At 39.6% G+C, this 27,900-nt stretch overlaps 1 protein-coding gene across 2 annotated transcripts; it reads right to left on the reverse strand.

Moving 5' to 3' along the window:
• Window positions 1-191: 191 nt before the first annotated feature.
• ccdc22 (coiled-coil domain containing 22) lies at window positions 192-27,672 on the reverse strand. 2 transcript variants are annotated; one of them, XM_041945483.1, is made up of 16 exons: window positions 27,218-27,672; window positions 26,777-26,954; window positions 25,471-25,603; window positions 22,841-22,947; window positions 22,151-22,235; window positions 11,239-11,408; window positions 5,321-5,536; window positions 5,041-5,202; window positions 4,042-4,161; window positions 3,841-3,957; window positions 3,648-3,749; window positions 3,418-3,525; window positions 2,919-3,014; window positions 2,384-2,443; window positions 2,203-2,277; window positions 192-930 (listed from the first exon to the last, which is right to left on the reverse strand). In XM_041945483.1, the coding sequence occupies exons 1-16, from the start codon at window positions 27,265-27,267 to the stop codon at window positions 817-819; spliced, it is 1,893 nt and encodes a 630-aa protein (XP_041801417.1). In that variant the 5' UTR covers window positions 27,268-27,672; the 3' UTR covers window positions 192-816. The 2 variants fall into 2 exon arrangements, with proteins under 2 accessions (XP_041801417.1, XP_041801416.1); XM_041945482.1 differs by having other exon boundaries at window positions 5,041-5,205; window positions 27,218-27,671.
• Between the last annotated feature and the right edge of the window lie 228 nt (window positions 27,673-27,900).

Genomic DNA, 27,900 nt, shown 5'->3' on the forward strand with positions numbered 1-27,900 from the left:
CAAAGGCAAACTCATCTATTGGCTCAACTGGCTTTTTAGCAGGTTGACCTGCATTTAAAAGAAACTTCATATACACGGAAATGGTACAGAAGTGGTATATGAAACTGTATTGGGGTGCAGATGATGTAAATGACAGCAGGTCCACTCAACACGACCAGCGTCACAAAGGATTATAGTAAAAGCCGCTCCTCAAGTTTGTAAGGCATCTTTATTTAAGCCGGTACCATATGTACAACAATTCTTTGCTGATGTGGCTGGAAAACATTGAAATGCCATTCACTCAACATAATCAATTCAAATAAGATCATTAGAACAGGGGAATGGCTAATGTCTGGAATGGTGGAATAATTCCTGTATTAAAAATTCAAAGATAAAGATTTTAATCAAGATATCTTACAAAAGCATCTTATACATCAATATGAATGAGTTTACATTTGATGAGAAAAGAACTGACAGCACCCTCTGCTGTCCAGTGTTATGTTTCATTTGGGTACAGGGCAAATAACCACCACAGACCCTCAGACAGCATGCCTTGCTGTGGAAATCAGTTTGAAATGACAAAGTAGTTGTCATAAATTATCCATCCACAGGTTGTGTATTAAAACGTCAGTTTAATTCCACAGTACAAAAATCAGCTTGCCTTTCAAAGGAAAAACAGGTCTCCAATGGCAACAGAAGGTGGGATTGATTAACAGCAGTGCTATCAGTGAAAAAAATTGAATTCCGTTTCAGTCCCATTCAAGTCGTCTATGGCTCCACTTTTTTTTACTACAACTTCAGCCTCAGCAGGCAGCGTGGAGGAAACCAGGGCTTCCTTTAGCCCTCTCTGACTTTGGCAGCGAGTGCAGAGTTCTCCTGTCGAATAGCTTTGTAGTCATCCAGAATCCTCTCCAGGTTAGCCACAGTTTTGTTTCCGTTTTCTGTCTCAATCTGTGAACAATTTAATACACACATGGGTCAAGTAACAAACAAAAAAGCATGGTTTACTCTGACCAAGAAAGGTCCAAACCATTTCAAATTCAAGATGAAACAGGATTTCTTTCTCACTCAGTGACTGGAGTGCTGACACTAGTGACAAGAAGGAATAATACAGCAATACTACAGACCGAAACAGCATTGAGTAAAAAAAAGACATTCGTGCACCAATTTGATTCAATGTTGATTTGTATTGTAGTAAGTCATGCATTTGTCACGTTGCACCTGCCTGATGATCTTTTTGTACCTCTTCAGTTGCCAAAAAGATTACTATCACTCACTGACATCTTATTTTCAACATTTTTTGAAAAACAAATTTTAAAATCCACTCAGCAACCAAAAGTTATGGGACATTCAGGATCATAATAAGATGAAGTACGAAGTACATAACTGTTTAACTACCCAAAGACAAGGGAGATATGGCTCTACCAAGTCTTTAAGAACATTATTGTGCTGCTCAAGTCCGATCTTTGTTGTATTGGTGTGATACAAGATCCACTGCAAGTTGGAAAGATAATTAATTAAATAGGGATGCAGTGTCCAAAGTCTGACTACAAATAGGGATATGTTCAAGGGAAATGAGAAAAGGCTTTGAATTGAATTTATAAAATTTCTTCACACAAGGTATTATATCAATAAGGACTATAACTCACATGGGTGCAATCCAGTTTTTACAGAGGGAATGTGATTTGGAGAACAACAATTTATTTTTTTTGGTATCTCTTTGACAGAGATTTTGAAAGCGATAAGAACAGATTTGCTGTGTAATGCACAGTCATTTCAGTGGTTTGGATTGTCTACACTGAAATTTAACAATGAGGGTTAAATGAAAAATGAGGAAAACGGACTGCTTTTAAAACCCATCACAAAGATGCTACTAAACCCTGACAGCTCATTAACACTCATTTTGGAGTTTCTACTGTAACAACAAAATAAAAAGAAATACAATTTAAGTTTCTAAAAAGGAAATAACTCTAATGCTACCTCTCTAATGAATGTCTTGTTTCATATTTCTGCATTTGTTAAACAGACTTTATATATGATAATGAAAGTGAAATGGAGATGGGCTGCTCCCAGTCTTTATGCTAAGCTAGGCTAACCACATCTGGCAACTCTCTCTGTACTGGACACACTTTTTCTCATCCGACACTGTTTAACATGGCAAAATAGTATTTCACAAAATGTTAGAGAGTATGATGTGATGATGTTAAAATAACTAAATCTTACCTGCTCCTCTAGATCGCGAATCTCTCTCAAGATTGTACCGGTGTCCTCAATGGTTTGGATCAACTGATTACAGTTCTACAGAAGAATGCAAGATAGAAAAGATGACACATGTAACACATGTAACACATTCTCTAATGAGATAAGATGAAATACATGAAATTCAGACATACACATGACATACCTCATGCAGGGCAGCCAGGTACTTATAGGATTTGCGTACCGATTCATCTTTTTTGGCGTCCTACAAATGACAAAGGAGGAAACAGAATAAATAGATTTTTCCAAAAACACAAACACACAGCATGTACTACCATTTAAAGGATCCACAGGATTTTAGCATATGTATACTGTACCAGGCAAGAATTTAAACCTTAACTTTTTTGACATTTTCCTTGTGTAATGAATTGCACTTCAATGTACATCATGAAGATAAAGCACAATACGTTTTTGTGTTAAGTAGGGGTATTTACATTCAGTCAAGGGCAACTTTGTGTTCAGCAGTGTTCAGTTAGAAATCTATCCTTGCGTATTATATTCACACATACATTTACGCACAATGTATACGGTAAGTGCAGCTGAAGAAATAATTGTGTAAATTTTGTTGCTTTGGATTGATGCTGGTTCTACAACCATGGTGAAATAAAGGATTCACATCACTACTTTCACAGTCAAACAAAATGTACAATGTACAAAATGTTACAAGAGTTCTCTGTTACCTTGAAGACGAGCTCATCAGTCACAGCGAAGGTCCTGTCCAGCTTTCCTGTCAAGTTATTAATCTCTTTCTGGAGCTCCTTAGTATCTGACAAAATCTGCAAGCAAAATTAATACAATGCTGCATATGAAAGACGTTACAGTTAACACACAGCTGTGGCTCAGGAGGGCGAGCGAGAGAGTCAGTGGTCCCATCCCTGGCCCTTCAAGTCAACATGTTAAGTCCTGTTGTAAATGTGCTTTGAGTAGTCATTAAGACTAGAAAAGAATGAATGTATATGATTACAGTCCATTTACCATGTATATAGCAAACACTTAAATGTTTAAATCCACTAAAATGAGTTCATTTCTGTTTAAAATGTTGGGATGATTGGGCCATTATACTGCTGTGTACAGGACTAAATTGAAACTATTCATACTAGCCAAGTATTTGCTTCCTTGCTTTATGTATTAGTTAAGTGCAGATAAATCCACCTTCTTGTCAATTGCTTTTAGATGTACCTTTGTAATTTCCTCCTTCTGTTTCTTGATGTTGCTGACAATCTCTAGAATCCTCTGAGTGTATGCTGACCGAGACACATCCTGTGGAAGATTTTCTAACTCCGTTGCCTATGTTGAAACAGGAAGAGACACAATGCTAATTGGACAACTAATTGTGCAACTCCTACCTCCACTGTGACAAAATTTCAAAAAATCCTGTGTCAGCAAGACGTACAAATTCAGTCCATTACCAGTTGTTTGTATATTTCTTCCTTCTTCTTGGCCTCCTCTGTAGACATGCGTATTTTGTCATGCAAAGACTTGATTTCAGACAGCCTTCTGGATGACTCCAGCTGAAAAATTTGAAAACACATGGGCACAATTAAAATGTGTTTTCACTGGAACAAATGTTTGATGAACATGTTGTTCTAAGGCACCACTGACATCTTGGTTGCTACAGATTTCTTTGAGTCTACGGTGTTCATCAATGAGTGGAGCACGGTGTTTCTCCCACTGAGAGGCCAGGTTCACCACACGCTTGGCACTGGCCTCCACCAGAACCTGGAGAAAAAAAAACACACAGGTTTCTCTAAAACTGAGTTCCATGCTGGGTTTGATGACAGACATCTTACTTGGAACACTTACCTGAAGCTTCAGCAGGTTGTTGTCAGCATCTGGCAAAAGGTTGATCGTTTTCTTCTTTACCTGCATCTTCTCCTCTTTTTCAGTGTTCCCCAGCTCTCTCTGCTTCAACTCATCCAACACCTGCACCAAAACATAACCCCTTTACTTCAGAAGGATGCAAACAGGCAGTTATTGACACTTTATGACTGAGTTCTGTGTCATCAGGCAGTGATGTGGGGTGGTTGTGGCTCAAGAAGCAGAGCGGTCATCAACTTATCAGCTCCCGATAGCTGTGCCATCAGTATGTGGGTGCATGAGTGAATGGTTATCGTAACTGCTGAGCGGATGGCACGTTGCATGGTAGCCTCTGCCACCAGTGTATGAATGCATGAGTGAATGGGTAAATGCTGGTTTGTGTTGTAAAGCACTAAGTCATTGGCAAGACTTGCAAAGCGCTATATAAATGCAATCCTTTTGATGATTCTCAGGTAAGTTTTGCAGTTATAAATAAACAAGAACGCTAACATGTATAATAGCCACTGTGCAGTATTTTGGTGCCTGATCAGCCATTAAATGGATTCATCTGTTGCTCCAACTGTACTCCCCTGTAGGCCTGTTTCCAGTCTGAATGCAAAATGTCTTCCCTCTGAAAGCACCCCAGGTCATATTATGAATACAATTTTCTCCACATGTTGAGGAGAATTTAATCTTCAAATGTATATAACACTTGAGAGCTCAGTAAACCACATCTTGACAAACAACAATTGGTCTTGCCTCTTTTTGTATGCATGTGTGTTTGAGTGCATGTGCAGATTCACAGTTGAAAGCCAGAATCCAATTGAATATACATAAAACACAAACAGCATCGTGCCAGTCTACATACAATTCCAAACACAAAATGCTTGCTGGTTTAGAAGTAAAAACGCACTGTATAAGTGAACCACTGGGCCATTACCTTACAATAAGTAAATGATGTCTAGGCTAAGACATAAGTTCATTAGGCTCAGGTGTGTGTTTTACCTGTGTATAAGTGACACTCATGTGCTTCACATCTTCTGCCAGCTGGACAACATCACTGCTGAGCTGTTGGAACTGCTGCTGGATTGCAGTCAGCTCCTCCTGCTGACGGAGCTGTATATCACTCTCTGACTGGTGCCCACTGGGGATGGTCACCGCTGCTGCCTTCTGGAGGACATGCACACATGGAACAGTGCCTCTGACTGTGGCTCTGGCTCTGACTGTAGAAACATGTTTTTAACAAAGCTGTTTTTTTAGTGTTTTGGTCATGAGTGCTTCTCACCTGTGTGAAGGTAAACTTTTGGGTGTGGGTGAAGTGGGTGCCCTTGGTCAGCATGTGGTCAGAGGGGGTGGTGCATCTGAAGGCCTGCAGCAGCTCAGACAGATCAGAGGTGGAGCAAGGACCTCCAAAGGCACTTTCAGGAGAGGGCAGTGCAGCAGAATGCAGCTGCTCCACAATGCGTTTACGCAATCGGGTCAGTTTCCTGCAGCGAAACTCCTGTTCAACAACAGACAAACTCATTTAACATGGAATGGGTTGTAATTAGGATACTTATCATTACTGCAGTCTATCCTGAACAGGTGCAGGGCATCCAACACTGTAAAGTTACAGGCAGAATCTGTGGTTTGTGGTAGGCATTCTTTCCATAATGTTGTCAGACACTTATAAAAACCTGAGTCTCTCAGTGAGTCTCTGTGGAAACAACACTTTAAGTTGACATAAATTGATGGTGCACAAAGACCCAGAGGGATTATATTGCAACACGTTTCGTAGCCGCAGGCTGCTTCACTCTTGTGCAATATTGAAAAAAATTTAAAAATTACTGTCTCCATTTGTCACTAGGATACTATTATCAGATATTTGACCTGGAATTCCTCCTGTTTGTCCTGAACACTGAAGTCTTCCAGGATGTGTGGACACCCAACTGGAATTGCTCATATAGCATCACTTTCACTGACTGAAAATGTAATGTACGCTAGGTCAAGCTGAAATGAGTGCAGAATTCAGAAACGCAGTATACAAGCATTATTTTATTTGCTTGATTTGTGATGTGTTAGTACTTAGATCTTTTGACACTTGAAATAATCTACAAATAGTATGTCTCTTGTTTTACTGATTCTCACTTTGATGGATGTAATGTGCAAAAATAGACTTTTGGAGTTCTGCCACTTGCAAAGAAGCGTAAAACTGAACCTGAGCAGAAAAAAAGACTTTTCTGTGAGAAGTTGCTCTAAGATGTGCTGTGGCTTCAAGCTAATGATGAGCACACTAAAATGTGGAGATATGTCATTCCCACCCAAATCTAGCAGACAAAACAGGTGCGTTTAAAACAGGCTCCAATAATTTTGATCATCTATTATTTGATAGACATGAAAGCAGTAAGGAGCACAGGAATGTGGCACGAGCTATTGCCAACAACCTACTGAGAAAGGTTGCCCGCTTGCTTAATGTCACAACAACTTGAATTAAGAACCACAGCAAGTTCTCGGTAATGTTTTTCTCTTAGCATTTCATAAGGCTAATAACGCATGTCCTCCTTCTTCCTATGCTGAGGATTATGTTTTATTGAAGTGAATGTTGGAGATGCATATCATGCAGAGCCGTGCACAAGCTACTACTGGGGAGTTAAGGGCAAAGTTGCAGTCCTCTGAATTTTGTGGGCTACTCTTTGACAGATTGGAAGGCACCACAAACACCTCCTTGCAACTTGACTTTTGGCAGCATCCTCTGTGCATGATTTGTATGACAATCCAGACTATTATTCCAAAATCAACAAGGTGGTTAAATTGTCTCTTTTACTGCCTTTGATGAGTATGTGAGAAGGGATTCAACATAATAAAAACCAAGTACAGATCTCATCTGCCACATACTCATCTCTCCCTGATGCACATTCAAATATTAAATATGACCACAGAGACATCTGACCCTAAGCCAGCTGCTGACCCGTGGATGGAGACTAAGGAGGCTTAGCCAGCTGGTGAATCTTCATCATGTACCATGCAGGAAACGAAGCAGAGGACAGTGACATTGAGTGCTTGTGTTAAGGTGTACTGTATTATTTTTTTTTTAAGTTTTTGTTTTTCTATATGTCTCTCTTCTCTGTATTGCATTGTGAAAAATCTCTAAAAAAAATAGTATAAAAAAACAAAAACAAAACGCAAGTGCACCCACTGTTCACCTCCCTTTTTTTACTCAGCCACCTTAAGTATAGACCAGACACAGCAGTCAACATTAACAGACTCAAACATTAGTCTGTAGTGCAGCAGAAGTGTTTGATGGTACCCCAGAGGCGATAACATGCTGATGTTTTATTTGTTAAGAAAGGATATCTTTTTATTCATATAAATGCCAGGAATTTGTTGCCGAAGCTTGAGAAGATCAAGCATCTCGCAGTTCTTTCGAAAGCTGCTGTGATTGCACTGTTTGAGACATGAGTTCATAGCTCTATTCAAGTGAAATGTTGGTGTGCAATGGTGTGCAACAACTAACTAGTGACCCTATTTGAGTGGTACTGTACCAGGGGGAAGATGACCGGCATATCTGTGAAGGAGCACAGGAATGCGTCACTATGCTTCTCAGTGAGGTGTTTCTTGAATTTTATCTTAAATCCAGGCAAAGAGTTCCTCTTTTGTGCACCAGTCATTTGAAAAGTCTGAAAAGAGCCTGACCTTCAAACTTTGACAACAACTCCATATTTTGGGTAATCTCTATGAACAGATATTTGCATATGAAGCCAGATCAATTTTAAAAAAGTTAATAAAAAGCTATCATCATCAGATGATAACTGAGGGGTTCTGAAATTGCTTTTCAGCCAATGTAACCCAGCTTTATTACTCTGCACATGGATTGTTTACCTGCAACCAATGACCACTTAAATGTGATTGGTCAACATAACTCAAATAATACATATGGACTAGAAGCAGAAACCGCTCCTGATACCAAAATCTTGTCCCTTGCCTTGAGATTCTGCATTCGTATGCAGATATCTGTGTATGGTTATTTTGCAAAGGCAACTACCTTCACACCATAATACAGATTGACTTGAAATTGGATACACAAGTCTAACTCATTGTGCTGTATAAAAAAAGTCTCTGGACCATGAAAGTCCACAAAGAGATTTTGTTTCCCCAGGTATCTCTTCAGCCTTGTGGCCAGGCTGACAAAGAGTCATAATTCCTTTCTCTATAGTAATGACATCATGAGCTTCTTTAAAGCTATAATTCTTCCTTTTAGAGACACGAAATTCAACACCTCCTGCAGAACACAGAAACCACAGAAGTAGCTATTAAACCAGTACTTTTCTCTCGTCGACAAACTAATCTGAACAATTTCTTCATCAATGTCATCAACCTGTAATTTATACTCCATTCCAACTAAGCTGCTTAAAGAAGTTTTACCCTTAGTTGGCGCTTCTTTATTAGATATGATCAACCTGTCTATCAGCAGGCTAGGTATCACAGTCCTTTAAAGTGGCTTCAATAATACCTTGTAAAGAAGCCTACTCTTATCCATCTAATATATTTGTTGCGGCCTGTTCATCTTCCACCATGCAGATTAAATTTACACTTGAACATTATTAGAAATGGTAGACTACCATATAAATAACACAAGTGTGACACCGAAACCCATTTATAAGGCAAGATGGAGCGATGACGTTTTGCCGATAGTTTGAGGATCCAGTGGAGTTATTAGATTTAGCCACAAGCTCTTTTTAACACTTTTCATGAGCCGAAAGTACTCAATAGCGCTAATTGATAAAAAAAAAAAATTAAAAGAGATCAAGTCACAAGACTATCATGATTCTTCTGCGCACGCTAAAGCCAGTCATGTAGTTCCGTAGGGTTCAGTGTATTCACCCTATATATGCTGCCCTTGGCAACATGATCAGGAAACACTCCATGGTTTCCACTGGATTATTGCAATTCGTTACTGCCCCAATTCATTGCTCAATACTCACAAAATGATCCAGAACACTTGTGCACGTGCCATGACAAAAACAAGGAAAAGAGATATTTCTCCAATACTAGCCACTCTTCACTGGCTCCCTGTAAAATCTAGAACATCGCATTCCCAGAAAGCAGGCTTACTTGGTTCCTAAAGTCTCCAAAAGCAGAATAGGAGGCCAGAGCATTTACCTATCAAGCTCCTCTCCTGTGGAAACATCTTCCAATCTTCGTCCAGGAGGCTAAAAACTTTCCTTTTAAAATTGACAGTTAGGGCTGGCTCAGGCTTGCCTTGGACAAGCCTCTAGTTATGCTGCTATAGCATTAGACTGTCGGGGGACTTCCAATGATACACCAAGCTCCTCTGGTCTTCTCTCCCTCTCCAGTATGCATTTATGCCCTACCAAGGCATGTTAGTAACTTGGCTTCTTCCCCTGAGTCTTTGTGCTTTCTCGTCTCGCAGGTTCCCACAGAGAGTGGTCTCCTGCCATGGCTCTGCCTGACAGCTGCTTCAGTGACAGACTTCAGAATCAACACTGCTCCCAGTAAGACCACAAACACCAAAACTAACAACTCACTAATGTGCAAGATCAGAGTATTCTGAACTGTGTAATATCAATATTTTAATGTGCAATCATAATAAATTCAACCATTGTTTTACTTATTATATTGTTACTTATTTTATCAACCAGTCAAATTTCCGTTTACATCCATGTCTGTGCAGACTCATATAAGTAGTGAATACATGAATACATGTAATAAAAGCCATTAAGGGTATTCCTTTAGTGAAACGGAAGTTATACCTATACTGGCATGTGATTCCAGTGAATAATTTTCAATGAGAGACATGCTGTCTTCACTGTGAAACTATATATATATATATATATATATATATATATATATATATATATATATATATATATATATATATATATATATATATATATATATATAGGGAAGGGCACAAGCATCAAAAACACGTACCTCAAAACCCAGCCGACACAATAACACTAATTTCTGTGTGCATGCTCTGGGGGTAAGTATTCAAAAAATCTAAAGTGTCATATTGGTTGGCGCAAGTGTGTGTGTGCAGTGGCTGTGCTGTTGAGGAGGTTGGGGGTTGGCAGGCCAATAATCTTGGGGGCCTTGTGTGTGATTTGTGTAATTCTGTTCTTTATGATTGTCAATGGTGTGCACTTCATCAATTTATCAAACAAGCAAAGGCCCAACCAGTTGCCAACCAGAACCTTAAAATGAGCATTGCCTGTTGTTTGATAAACTGACCCAGTGCGCCCCTTCACCAGAGCACACAACGAACTGATCGCTGTGCATGCAGAGTCTGCTTATCATTTGCATGTAAACATGCACACAAAATTGGCTACTATCACAGGTGTTGTCATCTGGGTGCTAAAGGCAGGAGTTCAGTTACACAAGGTGGCTTTTGAGTGCTTCTTTTCAAGTTCTCAATGGCACCTCATCCCGGTGCAAGTTAAAAGTTAAACAAAACTTGCATCATCTAGATATAGCTGTACTTACATCTTAGCAGCAAATACACAAATATATTTGTTGCTCAAGTTTGAGAGTTTTAGCCAGGAGGCCTGTTCATCTTCCACCACGCAGATTAAATTTACACTTGAACATTATCAGAAATGGTAGACTACCATGTAAAAACACAGTGTGACACCGAAGCCCATTTATAAGGCAAGATGAAGCGATGACGTTTTGCCAACAGTCTGAGGATCCAGTGGAGTTATGAGATTTAGCCACAAGCTCTTTTTAACACTTTTCATGAGCCGAAGGTACTCAATAGCGCTAATTGATAAAAAAAAAAAATTAAAATTCCGAAATATGGAGATCCAGCAATGCTATATATGTGTGTCTACTACATATACATGCTAGGTAGCTAGATCATAGAAATGTTGTTCTCACTAATTCCACTTAGTTATACTTTTCCGTTTTAAATTGCTATTAAGCTATTGTAAAGACATCTCCACTTTCCTGTAGACGTTTCATATTAAAAATATTTTAGTGGCTCAAAGGGCATAATCTCTCCCTTTAAGTTTAATGTTAAAAAGAGAAAGTGTGACTCGCAGAGAGAGTGAGTTTTACGTGACTCTGTAATGAACATGAATGACTGAATTTACCATGTGAGCTATTACAGGTAATTCCACCTAGCTAAGTGTTAACATTAGCACTTATAGACAATCTAACACTGCCTGAAATGTAAACATGAATCTAGTAAGTGAGATGATTTGCCTGTGGTGTGAGGCGGGACATGAGTCCATGACTGTTCCACTCGTTGTCCCACTCCTGAGCAGCACTCAGTTCAGCTGTGTGCTGTTCCAGTATGGATGCCACCATAGAGGTATGATGGGAAGGTTGTGCGGTCACAGGAGGAAGAATGTCCCGCTGGTAGTCCTTCACCTCTGAAATCACAGCACACACACTCACAGTATTTCAACTCATTCACCTTATAGCTTCTTGTCACATTTTCATACAGCCTCAAGAATACAACAATATATCAAACCTGACAGAAGACATCACACTCTACAGACATACATGGATCCAAAAATATACACTCACGACCAGCACATTCTCAAACTTTATATGCACAAACACAAACTCTGGCACATTACAATTTGAATCTTCTATTCAGTTCTGTTATGGCAGAGGGGACAAAACTCCTGCTGAACTATTTTCCACACCAGTAACCTGTAACAGCGACCAGATGGGAGGGGTATGGTGTGTGCTCTTGGAGGTTTTAGGGTTGGCAGGCCAATGATCTTGGCGGCCCTGTGTGTGATTTGTAAAAGTCTGTTCTTGGTGGGGGTTGATAGCAAATTAAAGACGCAGAGGGAGCAGTAAAGGAGGATGGTTGAATTATGCTTTTGTAGAGCAGCAGCAGAAGGTAGGGGGCAACAGAAAGTGCTCCAATGGCGTGTTGTTCAAAACTCAGTGTGTTGTCCAGGGTGAGTCCGAGATATCTGTAGCTCTCCACCATTTCAAAAAACTTCACCATTGATGCTGATGGAGGTGTGGGTGGGGTTGGAGGCTGACTGTGTGTGCTGGGGGAGTCAAAAAACAGTTCTTTTGTTTTGGTGATATTTAACTGCAAGTGATTGTCCGTGCACCACTGTGGGAGATGGGAGACTGAGTTGGAATGTAGAGGCCAGCTCTCTGTGGCAGCTATAGCCGCGGTAATGTATTATTATTATTGTATTGTCACACCGGAGTAGGCAGGTCACGTGGTGGTGGTACGTCAGCATTAGAGGTGGTATAGTCAGCTGTTCACCTGGTATTGGGGTTTTGAACTGAGAGGGGGTGAACTGGAAGGGCTACTTTTTGTTGGCCGCTTGATTTGGTTGTTGATGGAATTCCTGCCTTTCTGATGTAAGTGTTCGGTTTTCACCAATATAACACCAAAATAATCACCAACAAATGCACGAAGCAGTACTTTTGGAGCAGGTTATTCTTTGAACACAAACTTCAGCCAGCGTCGGGCATGGTATGGTTTTTTTTCCCCTAATTGAGCCTCTCGGCGGCTAAGTGGATCAGGATAGTTGCCTATATTTTGTATTGATTGAACTGTATCAAAAGCTTTTTTAAGATCTATAAATATTCCAATTGCATACGGTTTGTGATCTATGGCATTTGTAATTTCCCTAATTGATTCAATTAATGCCAGTGATGTATTGGTAAGTATTGGCTCACCTGCCTTGACTCGCATTGGACTTCAGTGACATCCCATTCTTAATCCATAGAGTTTAATGTAATGTGATGCCCCCCTTTGCAGCTATAACAGCTTCAACTCTTCCAGGAAGGCTTTCCACAAGGTTTAGGAGTGTGTTTATGGGAATGTTTGACCATTCTTCCTGAAGCGCATTTGTGAGGTCACACACTGATGTTGGACAAGAAGGCCTGGCTCTCAGTCTCTGCTCTAGTTGATCCCAAAGGTGTTCTATCTGGTTGAGGTCAGGACTCTGTGAAGACCAGTCAAGTTCAACCACACCAAACTCTCTCATCCATGTCTTTATGGACCTTGCTTTGTGTACAGGTGCACAGTCATCATCATGTTGGAACAGGAAGGAGCCATCCCCAAACAGTTCCCACAAAGTTGGGAGCATGGAATTGTCCAAAATCTCTTGGTATGCTGAAGCATTTAGAGTTCCTTTCACCGGAACTAAGGGGCCAAGCCCAGCTCCTGAAAAACACCCCCAAACCATAATCCCCCCACCAAACTTTACCTTGGGACAGTGCAGTCAGACAAGTACTGTTCCCAGACTTGTCCATCAGATCCCTAGATGGTGAAGCGCAATTCGTCACTCCAGAGTACACGTCTCCACTGCTCTAGAGTCCAGTGGCGCATGTGTTACACCACTGTATCCAACGCATTGCATTGCACTTGGTGATGTATGGATTGGATGCAGCTGCTCGGCCATGGAAACCCATTCGATGAAGCTCTCTATGCACTGTTCTTGAGCTAATCTGAAGGCCACATGAAGTTTGGAGGTCTATAGTGATTAACTCCGTAGGAAGTTGTCAACCTCTGCGCACAATGTGCTCCAGCATCCGCTGATCCTGCTCTGTCATTTTACGTGGCCTACCACTTCGTTACTGGGTTGCAATTGTTCCCAATTGCTTCCACTTTGTTGTAATACCACTGACAGTTGACAGTGGAATATTGAGGAGTGAGAAAATTTCAGGACTGAGCTTCTGCAGAGGTGGCATTCTGTCACAGTACCACGCTGGATTTTACTGAGCTCCTGAGAACGACCCATGTCTTCACAAAGATTTATCCAAACAGTCTGCATGCCATTGTACTTGATTTTATACACCTGTGGCCATGGAAGTGATCGGAACACCTGATTTCAATTATTTGGATGGGTGAGCGAATACTTTCGCCAATATAGTGCATGTTGGTGGTTCTAATATCCCCTCAATGACCTTTTTTTTTTCTTCCAATTTTCATATCAATTCCGTCACAATCTGTAGATGTTTTGTATCTACAATTATTTACAATATCAATTATTTCTTTTTCTTTAACTGCTGTGTGGAACATCAAGCTGGGATTCCTGTCTATAAGTTTATCATTCCAATTCTCCAATGACGATGGATCAGGGATTTTTTTTCTGCCAGGTCTGTTCCAACACTTACCAAAAATTATTGAAGCTATTCACCACATCATGGATATTGTCTTTTTTAATGTTGTTATCAATAAAATACGGAGGGTAATATTGTTGTCTTGAACCTTTTTTTACTGTTTAATACTTGCCATATTTCTTTAATATTGTTTGTTATTATAGAATATTTTACTATAGTATTTTTTCCTACATACCCCTACAATGTTTGTTAACTTGTTTTTATATTTTTTATATTTATTGTCTGCCTCTTTACTTCTTTGTTTTTTGAATTCTCATAAGTGTATTTATCTTTTAACAGGCATTTTGCAATCCCTTTGTGATCCATGGTCGCTCTGTATATTTTTGTTTTCTGCTATTTTGTTTTGTAGAAGTTTTTATCATGCAATGATGTGAATATCCTTAAAAATGTATCATATGCATTGTCAATATTGTATAAAATATCCAAATTTTGTGCCAGCGAGTCATTCTGTGGTGCGTTCAGTTATCTCTGTCCTCACTCGTCTGTATTGTTGCTTTTCATCGAGCTGACTTCTCTCGTAGTTGCTGTTAAAAACTGTAAAAACTGGTAGCTGGTCAGTGATGTTGTTAATTAATAGTCCACTCATTGTATTATTTTCAATGTCACTGGTAAATATGTTATTGATTAAAGGCACAATGGGATGTGATTCTGCTGGGTCTGGTGATTTTTGGATATAAGCCCAAGATGTACATTGTATTAATGACTTTGTCAGTCATTTTATGCTTATTGGGATTTAGCAGGTCAATGTTTAAGTCACCACAGAAGAAAAAAAAACTTTTTGGTTGGTTTTTGAAAACATCCCTTCTATCTACTCCCCAAATACTTCAATACTAGAGCCTGGTGCTATATATACAGCCGTCCTCAAAATTATTCATACCCTTGCTTGTGATTTTTTAATTTAGTGACGAAATATTACATTTTTTTAAAGTTTGTGTATCAGTTATATGTGAACAACAATTGAACGAATGACAATATAAAATTTAAGAAAATATTCATTTCAGGGGTATTTTATTGCTGGATTCCCAAAAAATGCCATGTTCAAAATTATTTATACCCCTGACAATATTTCAACAAAAATGTACCAAATGTGGTAATCTTTGTCCAGTAGTTACTTTAAGGTGTCACAATGGAATAAAACCCTTTAACATTGTTGACCAAATGTTAAACACTGATTTAAACTCCAGAAGAGTATAAATAGGGGAAAGGTTTTCAGGTTATTCTCAATTTCTGGTCATCATGGTCAAGAAGAAGGAGCTCAGCGAAGACCTAAATCACCGTCTTGTATGTGCCTACAGTGAAGGAAAGGGTTATAAGGCCATTTCCAAGCAGTATGATGTCCCTGTGTCAACAGTCCAGAGCATCATCAACAAGCACAAGAGGTTTCATCTCCTTCCCTTTCTTTTTTTATTATTGAGATGTCACGAATATTTGATTAGCCCGGTGTGCATCCTTTTTTATTTCCTATCTCACACATCAGCGAGGTTTAGACTCTCTTGTCTCCCATCTTGTTCTTTAAAATATGTGACATAATTAATAAGGTGATATGTCAATACAAGCAGTTAACAGTTAACTATCTTATATAGTGGAGACCGCACGGTTCGGTTAGTATAGGCTGGTTCCAAAATGTGCGGTTTGTTGAGCCTCCACATTAGTGTTTGGGATGGCCGCTGTTTTTGCGGCATTGGGTGTTTTTGGGGTTTGTTGTTGTTACTACCTGTTATGCTGCCATTTATATCCATGTTGCCTGTCAGTCCTTCTAGTCCATTGCATTTTCTGCTAAATGCAAAATGATAATTCATAATTCATCAAGGCCAGGAATGAGTCAGATTACTTTCACCTCCTGGAACTGTAGAGGTATGGGCAAAGCTCTTAAGAGGGGGAAAGTATTCTCACAGTTAAAATCTCTATCAGCTGACATTATTTTTCTACAGGAAACCCATATCCAACCAACAGAGCAGAGGCGTTTGCAATCTTAATGGGTATCACATGTTTACCAATCTACCTTTTCTTCCAAAGCGAGAGGGGTTGCCATTCTTGTCCGCAAAACTAAATAAATCAACATTGTTAGCTCAGCTTACCATGGCATTCTAATTTCGGACCACGCCCCTCTCCTAATGAAAATTAATTTCAATCTTTATGCACCCCATTACAACAGGAAACTTAAACCTTCACTATATACGGACAAATCTTTTTGTGACTATATATCAGCCAAAATTTCAGAGTTTTTGCTTATAAATGATAATGGTGCAGTCTCCGATTCAGTTCTTTGGGAGTCCTTTAAGGTTGTAATAAGAGGCCACGTCATCTCACATCAGTCATCAATTAAAAAAAAAAAACAGGCTCAGATCCCTGTCTGATATCAAGACCAAGTTGGCTGCATTGGAAGACAGCTATCGAAACTCAAAATCTGATGATACCTTGAAAGCCATATTGAAATTAAAGTATGAATACAACCACAGCCTTGGTGAACAAGTTTCAAATTATATTCGCAAGCTCAAACAAAAACATTTTGAATTAGGCGATAAGGCTGATAAATTGCTTGCTAGATAATTAAAGGGTGTGCAAGCTGATGCAATATACAAGATTTCCTCCCCTGGACAGTTACTAACTGATCCCAAGATGATTAATGATAGATTTTTCAATCACTATACTCAGCTATACGCTTCTAAAAGCACAGCCACTGATGAAGATATAGCAGATTTTTTAGATGCTTTGGATATACCAACTCTCAGTGAAACTGCCAGGCAGGAATTGGATTCAGATCTCACGCTGGAAGAAATTAAATTTGCTATTCGTTCTTTTCCCAGTGGCAAGGCATGTGGCCCAGACGGGTTCGGTATAGAATTTTATAAATCCCACATAGATACCATACTCCGTATGGTAAATTGCTCTGTGAAAGATGGAATATTCCCTAGCACTCTCTATGATGCACATATTTGCCTTCTTCTGAAAAAAAATAGGGATGACACTAATGTTGCATCATATCGTCCTTTAAGCTTATTAAACAGTGATCAAAAGATCATTGCAAAAGTCCTGACAAACCGTTTGAAGGAACATATTAGCACCTTAATCCATCCCGACCAAACTGGTTTCATTCCAGAAAGATTTTCCGTCTCTAATACTCGGCATTTCTGCGGTTATTTCTTTGGATGCACAACAAGCATTTGACCAAATTGAACGGAGATTCATGTTTGCTACTCTTATGAAATTCGGCTTTAGCGAAAAATTTATGTCCATGTTACGCATGCTCTATGCATCTCCTAAATCCTCTGTTTTGACCAATCAAATTAGCTCTCCCTCCATCACATTATATCGTGGTACCAGACAAGGTTGCTGTCTTTCCTCGATGCTTTTCGCTTTGGCCCTTGAGCCGCTGGCTATTGCCATTCGGGTTAGCCCTCAAATTATTGGGATTAAGTGTGGCACAGCTGAGTGTGCCATTGGCCTGTATGCTGATGACGTGGTCATGACACTGTCAGGTGTAAGGACAGCTCTCTCTCCCTTACTTGGTCTGATAAACAATTTCGGGCAATTTTCTGGGTTTACTATTAATTGGGATAAAAGTTTGCTTATGCCCTTATCGGATGGTCTTGATTACAGTTTTCTTAATAATTTACCATTCAAAATTTCTACTGATCATTTTACATATTTAGGGATCAATATAGCCAGAAACCCAAAAAATCTTTTCAAGCTCAACTATTTAAGTTGATAGGGAATCTCAAAATTCTGATAGATAAATGGAAACTTCTCCCTCTCTCCTTAATTGGGCGTGTTAATGTTATTCGGATGGTGGTACTCCCTAAATTAATCTCTTTCAAAATCTGCCCATTTTTCTTAAGACTTCTTTTTTTAAATTAATAGACTCTATTATTATTCCTTTCATCTGGGCCAACAAACCTTCACGTATTTCCAAGTCACACTTACAGAAGTCTGCAGCCGAGGGTGGCCTTGGGCTTCCTGTGTTTCTACACTATTACTGGGCCTGTACTGCCCTCAGTCCAAGCTGGCCTGAAATTGAGTTGTGTCGAGCACTGTCTCTTACAGGGGCCTCCTTGACGGCCATGTTATTCTCGAAATTAAATTTCACAGCTAAACAATGGAAAGGCGACTTTATCTTGTATAATACCTTTCAAATATTACAACAAATTAAGAAGGTACTGGGTGTCTCGGAGATGTCCATTTATGCTCCCATCTGTCAAAACCCATCTTTTAAACCAGCTTTGATGGACTCTGTTTTCTCAATTTGGTCCAAGAAAGGATTGTCCACCATTAAGCATCTCTATATTAATAACTGCTTTGCCTCCTTTGCACAGCTGCAGGCGAAGTACAATCTTCCTCCAAGTCACTTCTTCCGTTACCTTCAAATCGGGAATTTTGTCAGGCAGTCTTTGTCTCAATTTGACACTCTCCCAGATCAACACAACTTTTATGATTTACTCACCAGTACCGCTACTTCAAAACATTTAATAACTCGGTGTGTTGGTCTTTTTCATTTGGCAACTTCCTCTCTGCACATTAAGGAGGCTTGGATTAAAGATATTGGTGAGGAGATTTGTGATGGACTCTGGATGAAAGGGCTGGCTGGGATCAGGACATGCTCTATAAATGCTCGGCTGCAGCTTATTCAGTTTAATGTGGTTCATCGGTTACACTTTTCTAAAACTAAATTAGATAAAATTTTTCCCACTGTTTCTGCTACTTGTGATAAATGTAAGATGGCTGATGGGACTCTAGGACATCTTTTTTGGTCTTGTCCATGTCTGAGGACTTTCTGGGATAACATCTCACTTGTACAGTGACATATACAACAGACAATTACTTCCTGACAGCCTGCTTGTGATACTAGGTCACTCCAATCACTCTATAACTCTTCCTCAAGCCTTGCAACAAGCCCTCATGTTTGGTATTGTCATGGCGAAAAGGGTTATTTTGAGAGTGGAAATCGGCGTCCCCTCCATGCTTTAAAATATGGTTAAATGACATGGTCTCCTGTTTATACCTTGAGGAGCTCAGATACACTCTCTCCAACATGCACTTTAAGTTCCTCAAGATCTGGAGACCATTTATTGAACACATTAAGAAGGAAAAATGTCTTCCGTGTAATTGATTGTAATAAATTGTTATTTGCCCTGCTGTTTCCCTATTTTCCTCTGTTTTTTTTAATTTTAATCCTGTTGTCTTTCTTTGCCTGGTCTTATGACCTTTGGCTGGTGTTGTGGACCTTAGAGTTGCTCTACTGTGTTACATGGACTCTCCGGCATTCTGTCTGGTTATATAAACATGCTTTGCCCTGCCCTGGCATATGGACTATTTCTGGCCTTCAATCTATCTACGGACGTTTTTTTTTTTCGTTATGGACTGACATGAGCACATATTCTTTCTCTGTTTGGCAGTATGTTTTGTCACACTTACAGGTGTCTTGTTGTTTTTGTTGTGTTCTGTATGTTTTTTTTTGTCATCTAAATGACAATCATAAATAAAATTCTTAAAAAAAAAAAAGCACAAGAGGTTCAACACAGTTAAAAACCTCAGTGGGCGTGGCAGAAAGCGTAAGGTGTCCTCTAAACTTGCCAGGAAAAATCTGCCAAGAGGTCAACAACAATCACAGACCACAACCAAGGCCCTAATTGAAATACTTGACCAGGCAGGGACACAGGTGTCACAGTCCACCATCGAGCGAGTTTTGCACAGAGGAGGTCTCCATGGACGTACACCTCGGAAGACGCCGTTGCTCAGGAAGAAACATCTGGAAGCTCGCCTGGCCTTTTCTAGATGTCACCTGAAGCAAGATCCCAGCTTTTGGTCAACCATCCTGTGGTCTGACGAGACAAAGTTGGAGTTATTTGGCCATACGGATACTCAGTATGTCTGGAGAAAGAAAGGAGAAGCCTACAGACCGAAGAACACTGTGCCCACTGTCAAGTATGGTGGTGGGAACATAATGCTATGGGGATGTTTCTCCTCCAGTGGCACAGGGAACCTCGTCAAGGTCCAAGGAACCATGAAAAAGGAGGATTACATCAGGATCCTGGATGAAAATGTGAAGGAATGTGCTGAGAAACTTGGCCACAACTGGACGTTCCAGCAAGACAATGATCCTAAACACACTGCCAAGGTAGTGAAGAAATTATGTTAACGTCCTAGAATGGCCAAGTCAAAGACCTGAACCCCACTGAAAACTTGTGGCATCACAAGAGTGATGGCTAGGAAACCCAGCTTGAGACTTTCGCCAAGGAAGAGTGGGCCAACATCCCACTGGAGACATGCTGGAAGCTTGTGGACATTGACTATTAAAGAAAGACAAAGGGCAAGGGTATGATGGATTTGAACATGGCATTTTTTGGGAATCCATCAATAAAATACCTCTGAATAAAGATTTTTTAGAATTTTGTATTGTTGTCATTCTTTCAATTGTTGGTCACTTATAACTGGTACACAAACTTGAAAAATTGCATTCATTTCATCACTAAATTAAAAAAAATCACAAGAATTAGCAAGGGTATGAATAATTTCGAGGATGGCTGTGTGTGTATATATATATATATATACATATATATACACATATATACATATATACACACACATATATATATACACACACATATATATATATATATATATATATACATATTAGGGATGTGGAGATTCACCGATTCATATCGGTGGTCCGATTCAAACGGTACAGTGACTGCACCGGTAGAGGGCAAACGAGAACGACGATAGCAGCGACGAGATATTTAATGCACCAAAAAAGACACATAAATCATACAATATTTTGGCAATTAGCAATATTTTGGGTTTTTTAAGCGAGGAGGTCAGCTATACAAGACGAGGCTATCAAGTACATCGGCAGCACAACGAAAGAGCAGGTTGATCTCCCTCTTCTGTCTAAATTGGCCCAAACCAGCCAAAACCAAATCTTTCCATCCCGGCAACAAGCGTTCCCTCTGAACGAGTGTTCAGTACCGCTGGTGACATAGTGACTGGTCAGCAGCAGAGACTGTCAAACCTGCCAGTAGAGTAACTGATCATGGATGTGGTCACCAGATGGAAGCTCTCTCAATTATTTTAGAAAAGGACTGCTACTGACTGCTGGATTGTTTTCGTTTTGAAATTGTACATTGTTCAACCATTTTGCCAAAGACAATTGATGTCATTTTTTTGCACATGCTTAGGCTACTTGGCTGTCTACTTTTATATCATGAAAGAAGGAAAGCAGAATCACTTTTAGGTGAAAAACTTATATATATGAATATATGAATAAAAAAAACACTTTCTTTTTTAAAAATATCACAATAGATATTGTATCGTGGCCTTATCACAGTACCGTGAGTTTTTGGTATGGTTACATCCCTACTAACGAACTGCTAGAATTGGAACTGCATCCTATAAAAATGCTATGAGCAGGAATGCGTGGCTGAAAAAGCTGGAAACTAATCTGTTATATTTAATATTTTAAAAGGCATAAAAGGTAGAGAAAAGAATAGACATATAAATATCCTGTATTCACAATATGTAACTACTATAGTGCTCAGGTACTGAGAAAGAAACAGTGGGACCTGTAGAGGTTCCACTCTAACAGGACACCAGCATTCAAAAACTGTAGATTGTCAGGAGAGAGGAGAGGAGAGAGGTCTAACTGACAAAAAGGGCTCTACATCAATCTACTAATCACAACAGAAGAGCAGGAGAGACACATAAACACATAGATAGTTGAGAGATTGAAGAGTGAAAGAGACATTTTGAAAACTTAATATTTTTAACACCATAAAAAGGTTGAGCCAACATGAAATAGAATGTTCTCATTTGTGTATGTGCCTGTGTTTCTATGTGTGTGTGTATGAATGTCAGTAACATATGTATGTGTATGTGTGCAGTGTATGTACAGTGTGCGTATGGTGTTAATGTATAGTATGTGCATTATGTATGTATGTACAGTGTGTATGTACACAGAGTACATACACACTGTACATACATCACAGAACAGTATGTGTAGTTGGAGGCCTACCTTTCAGCTGCGTCTTTCCTGGACCTTTAGTGCAGTGTGGTAAACTGAGCTGCTGCACGTGGAAGCTGTGCAATGCTCCTGGACTCTTAACAGGAAAAAGGTAAAATGAATATGCGGTACAGGTATAGATATTAGTATTTTTTGACTGACCCCAATGATCAGAACAATTTAGTGATACAAGAAATTTTGGTCATTTAGGCCAGTCATTCTCTTTGTTTCAATTACATTTCTCACATCTTCACATCTTTTCCTTCCATTTGTATGGCAGATGACACTATGATACTCATGAGCCTCAGCTGCAAACTTTTTTTTTCAAAGAATATATATATTTTTTACCAGTTTGTTCATCTTTAGTACTAGTGATTTTGTTCAAAAGTTGAACTGAAATTAATGCAATTTCTGCTAAATGTGCTGGCCCTCACTCACTGTCATATCACTGAGTCAGACTGCTGATTGCTGTTTAGCTTGTTTGCTCCAATGATTAACAGAACACAGTGGCTTATTTCTGAAGACAGTGTTACAATAAATCAATAAACAGTCAATAAACAGAAATTTGGAGATGGATGAGGTTTTATACAGTTAGTCTAAATATGCCTGGATCATCCACTATCCCTACCTTGATGACTGACTTGAGACATGCCCCTGTATTAAAGCTTTTCAGACATCAAAATTGAATTTTAAATAGTTTACTTGTGTTTCACTGTGCAGTGGCAGTCTGCAGTTTGAGGGCAACCAGGGCACAGCAAGCTGGGCTTTGATAGCAGCAGCAATGGCTCTCTGGAGGACCACTGATTTACCTACAGAAGAGAAGACAGCTTAAGATGACTTCTCAAATAAGTGGCACATGACAAACAAAATGCCTTATCTTGCCAACATCAGCATGACCAGACAGATAAGAGAATTGATTGTTTTATCCCATGTAGTATGTGTATCATTTTGGACGACAACCAATGCCATATCTGGGATGCCTCACATCCTAACAGAAAACCTAGCAAAAATTTTGTTTACTTTCCAGGACACAATCCATGACATGCCCCAAAGAGTGCTCTTCCGTGCACAATTGTAAACACAGCGAAGCGAAGGTGGAACTATGAAATAGAGGAACTGTCATTGTATTTTTTCTTTCTTTTTTAGGCTTTGGGAACACTAGACAGCCAGTGTCATGCACATCACCATTGATTGTTTCCATTTTTGTTAACGGAAGTTGGTCCCTTGGATTTCCTTCCCAGTGACATGACGCATGTCATGCAAAAGCTGGCAAGCCATGATTGATTAGGAACCAACATGTGGTCTCATGTCTCTTGGCCAAGTCACGGCAAGAATTCATGACTCTATAAATGCCTAATCTGACATTGTTACCTTTGTAACAGGCTAAAATATTGTGTAGTCTGAATTTAGCATAATAGCTCTTAATGTTTTCTTTTAAACCTACAGAAATGCAGTAGCACAGTTTTCTGGGATATATTTTGATTTCTCATTTCTTATATGGGACTGACTGATTACTGGCCACACTAAATCACCTATGTCAAATTCCATTACTACGTTATTATGCAGGGACTAATATGCTTAACATATCATAATAGTTTAGAGAAGGTCCTGTCCCAATAGATCATTTTATTATTAATAATATTAATTCACTTCTCAGGTTCATGTCAGATCAAAAAACTGGTACTTGTGGCTAGAAGAAATAGGCAGTATGCAGGATCCTTTCTTATTGGCATACCATCTTACTGCCATTTTGTAAGAAACCTAGTAGTAGCATTGTGTTTGCTCTGTATCTACAGTCAAGCCCAAAATGATTCATACCCCTGGCAAATTTGACTTAAAGTTACTTTTATTACACCAGCAAGTTTTGTCTTGATCTTTTTTCCCAGAAGATAATAAGACGATGTACAAGAGGCATCATTGTGGAAAAAAATATTTAGCTTTTTTTTTACATTTGAACAAAAAGTGTTATGTTCAAAATTAATCATACCTTTCTCAATAATCATAATCATAATATTACAGCAACCAAACGCTTCCTATAATTGCTGAGCAGCTTTTTGCATGTCTCCACTGCTATTTTTGCCCATTCATGCTAAGCGATGAGCTGCAACTCTTTTAGGTTGGACGTCTCCTTGCCATCACCCTGATCTTTAGCTCCCTCAACAGATTCTCAATTGGATTGAAGTCAGGACTTTGGCTAGTCCACTGCAAAACATTAATGTTTTTGTCCGCTAACCATTCCTTCACAACTTTTGCTGTGTGTTTTGGGTTGTTGTCATGCTGAAATGTCCACTGGTGCCCAAGGCCAAGTTTCTCTGCAGACTGCCTGATGTTGTTGTTGAGAATCTTGATATATTGCTCTTTTTCATTGGTGCCATTTACTGTGATTAGGTTCCCTGGTCCCTGGTGGTGATCCTTGGATCCTTTTTCACCTCCCTCACTATCCTCCTGGCGGAACGTCTTGTGTTCTTTAATAATACTTTGCATTATATGGCCTTATAGCCCTTTCCTGACTTGTGAGCAGCCACAATGCACAGCCGCAGGTCCTCAGTGAGCACCTTTTGTGCCATGACTGTCCACAAACCAGCTACAGAGAGCTGCTGTTTTTCACCTGTTGACTAAAACAGCTGTTCCCAATGAATCAGGGTAAGTTCAGAGATATTTTTTTCCACTTGTACATCATCTTATTATCTTCTGGGAGACGCCTGTCTCATTTCCAATCAATAAAAACACTTGCTGGTTGAATAAAACTTTAAGTCAAAATTTGCCAGGGGTATGAAGAATTCAGTGTGTATATATCACACATCAGATGTTCTATTCACGCTAAAAACAAATGTAATTTTGGAGAAGCTGTTTACTTGTCTCGCTGCCATTTATGTTTGGGTAAGGTGGGATAAAATTTTGCTTCAGGATTAACAACTTGCTGAAACATCACTGAGTTTACTTGTAGTTATTTGTGATCAAACAGAGATTGATTGATATCTCAAATGTAAAAAGATGATGAAATACATGATAGCTGCAAATCAGCATTATCGTGTCTTATGTTACAGCACAAGTAACAGCACATGTAACAACTTAACAGTACAATATTTATTTATTTTGGTCTGTCTAAGGAGAGGCAAGTGTGCAGCTAGGATAAGACTTCATTGATCCCATGTCAGGGAAATTCACTTACAACAGCAAGAATAAAAGAAGTAGTAGTAAAACAGAACAAAACGATTTTTTTAAAGATACAGAATAAAAATCAACATTAGAGGCTATGTAGATTATATACAAAAGAGTATAAAAAATACTGCCTTGTGAAGTATGGCTCAATTGATACATCTTCTCTGTACCTGTTGGCTGGTCTGAGGCCTCCGCACGTTCTCTGGGCAGCTTCTCCACCAGGAACATTAGCAGAGAACGGATCTCTGGCTCATTGCTGTACAGAAAAGTCTGGTAGCCTATTTCTCCTTTATAACCAATGTCCTGGAAAACAAAAATTTGACATGGGGCGGCTGTGGCTCAGGAGGTAGAGTGGTCATCCACTTATCAGAGGGTCCCTGCAGTCTACATGTCAAAGTGTCCTTTGGAAAGATACTGAACACCAATGCTCCCCAATTACTGTGTCATCAGTGCATGAGTGTACATGTGAATGGTTACTGCTCATTATGAGCAGATGGCACATCATCACCAGTGAACAAATGTGTGCGTGAATGTTGACTCGTGTTGTAAAAGTGCCTCTTAAGTGGTCGTTAAGACTACAAAAAGCGTTATATATATATACAGTCCATTTACCATGTCATGCACATATCGGGATTACTATTGGAGGACTACAGGCAGTGCTTCCATTGGCAGGCACATCAGAACTCATGCTGGCACATCTGAATTTTGCCTGAAACTCTGTACTTCTAGTTAAACATCCTTGTGTGTTTTCACAAGCACAAAAGCTAAAAAAAGTACCAAATGGAAAGCATGTTGAAAATGTTCTCATTAAAAGTGAGTCACAATGCAATAAAGAAATGGAAGACTCCACAAACTGATGAAAGATCTTCATTGAAGATAACTTCATTGTCACACACTATATTTCAAGATGACACTTATTCTCACAAAAATACATATACTAACTCAAGATACATGTGTGAGCTTTCTCTAAGGCTTTCAACCACATGTCATGGTCTTCCTGTGTGAATGTAGTTTGCTCCATGGCAGCAACTAACAATTTTTTTCATTATGGATTAAACTGCAGATAAGTTTCCTGATTAACTTAACAAAATTGAGAAAAATGCTGATCACAATTTCCCAGAGCTCAAAGTGACATCTTCAAATTCCTTCTAGATCAGGCATGTCAAACTCATTCCATAAAGGGCCGTGTGGCTGCAGGTTTTCGTTTCCAACCAAGGAGGAGCACACCTGTCTGGAATCAATTAATCAGCTGATCTTAGTCTTCAGCTGATAACTAAGTGATCCCTTGATGTTGATTGGTTGGCCTGGTGTGCTCCTCCTTGGTTGGAACAAAAACCTGCAGCCACACCCCTTTATGGAATGAGTTTGACATGCCTGTTCTAGAGCCTTTATCGTTTTCGATCCAACACTGACTAATGGGACTAATTAAGTCCATTCATCCTAAATAAGTGTGGTCATACTTCAGAGGGGTCTTACCTGACAAGCCTGCGCCAGACTCATGCCCACTCTGAAACGGGCAGACATGCCTGGAGGAAGGGAGGTGGGCAGCGCGCTGCCCAGGCCTGAATCAATCACCCGGATACATCTGACCACAGCCTCGACAATCAGCTCGCTGCTGAACTGTTTGACGCTGTCAATCTCCTCACTAACCTCTCTGTGGGTCAAAAATCAAATATTACTAATTTTCAGTTTCACCATTCGTCATATCTTTTAAAAGCTTCACAAAAGTTCACAAACTATAACCTACAAACGTCTGAGGTCATATGATGGCTGACGTTGACAACATGGATGGCTCCTGACTTACAGCCGTGTTGCTCAATACCAAATATCACATTAGTCAGCTAACATGTCATTGCAACTTACAGTTAAACTGGCATATGCACCACAGTAAATTAACTTAAGGCAGTGGATACTTACGTGCCGACTTGTTTGAGGGAGTGAATCAAGATGTTGTCAACTTCTTCCATTGCTGAAGTTTTTGTGAGATATAGCTAGCTACTAGCTAACGGACAGGATCAAAGCAGAGCATCTGATTCCGGGGGTTTATGTAATCACATCGAATTTGCTAATATTCGTGCGGGTTTCCCATGGATTAAAACAGACAAGTGAACTAGCTTTCCTCTTCTATACGCTAACATATGAACTAGGTTAGCTACTAACAGCTACTTCATTAGCAAAACTGGCAACATCCATTGTAATACTCCAGTGCACTTGAAGCGCCTTGCTACAGATAAGCTTTCAATAAAACGTCAGTGAAAATTTTGTTTTCCCAACAGATTGAACCTGACCCGCTACAAACGTAACAAGTACCACATTTGTGTGTGTCTCGCTCGGTGAGGAAATGAAATAATTTGGGAGAAGAGCAGCAGTGTTTCTGGGAGGAAGAGTTTCATTTGGACTCACTGACGTCAAAAACAAACGGGAAATTAGCAACCTCGAAATACATCTCCCAGCATGCACCAGAAGAGAGTCCCATGACCGGAAGGGGGTTAGATAGTATCGGAAAGAACTGTCAAATGTGTGACCAGATGTCCTGTCCTGTTAACACATTTCCTTGTTGCATTGTTTGAATCTCTTTAAATGTCGTTCTGATGGTTTCT

The sequence above is a fragment of the Chelmon rostratus genome, chromosome 10 (genome assembly GCF_017976325.1).
Source record: "Chelmon rostratus isolate fCheRos1 chromosome 10, fCheRos1.pri, whole genome shotgun sequence".
Taxonomy (NCBI): Eukaryota; Metazoa; Chordata; class Actinopteri; order Chaetodontiformes; family Chaetodontidae; genus Chelmon; species Chelmon rostratus.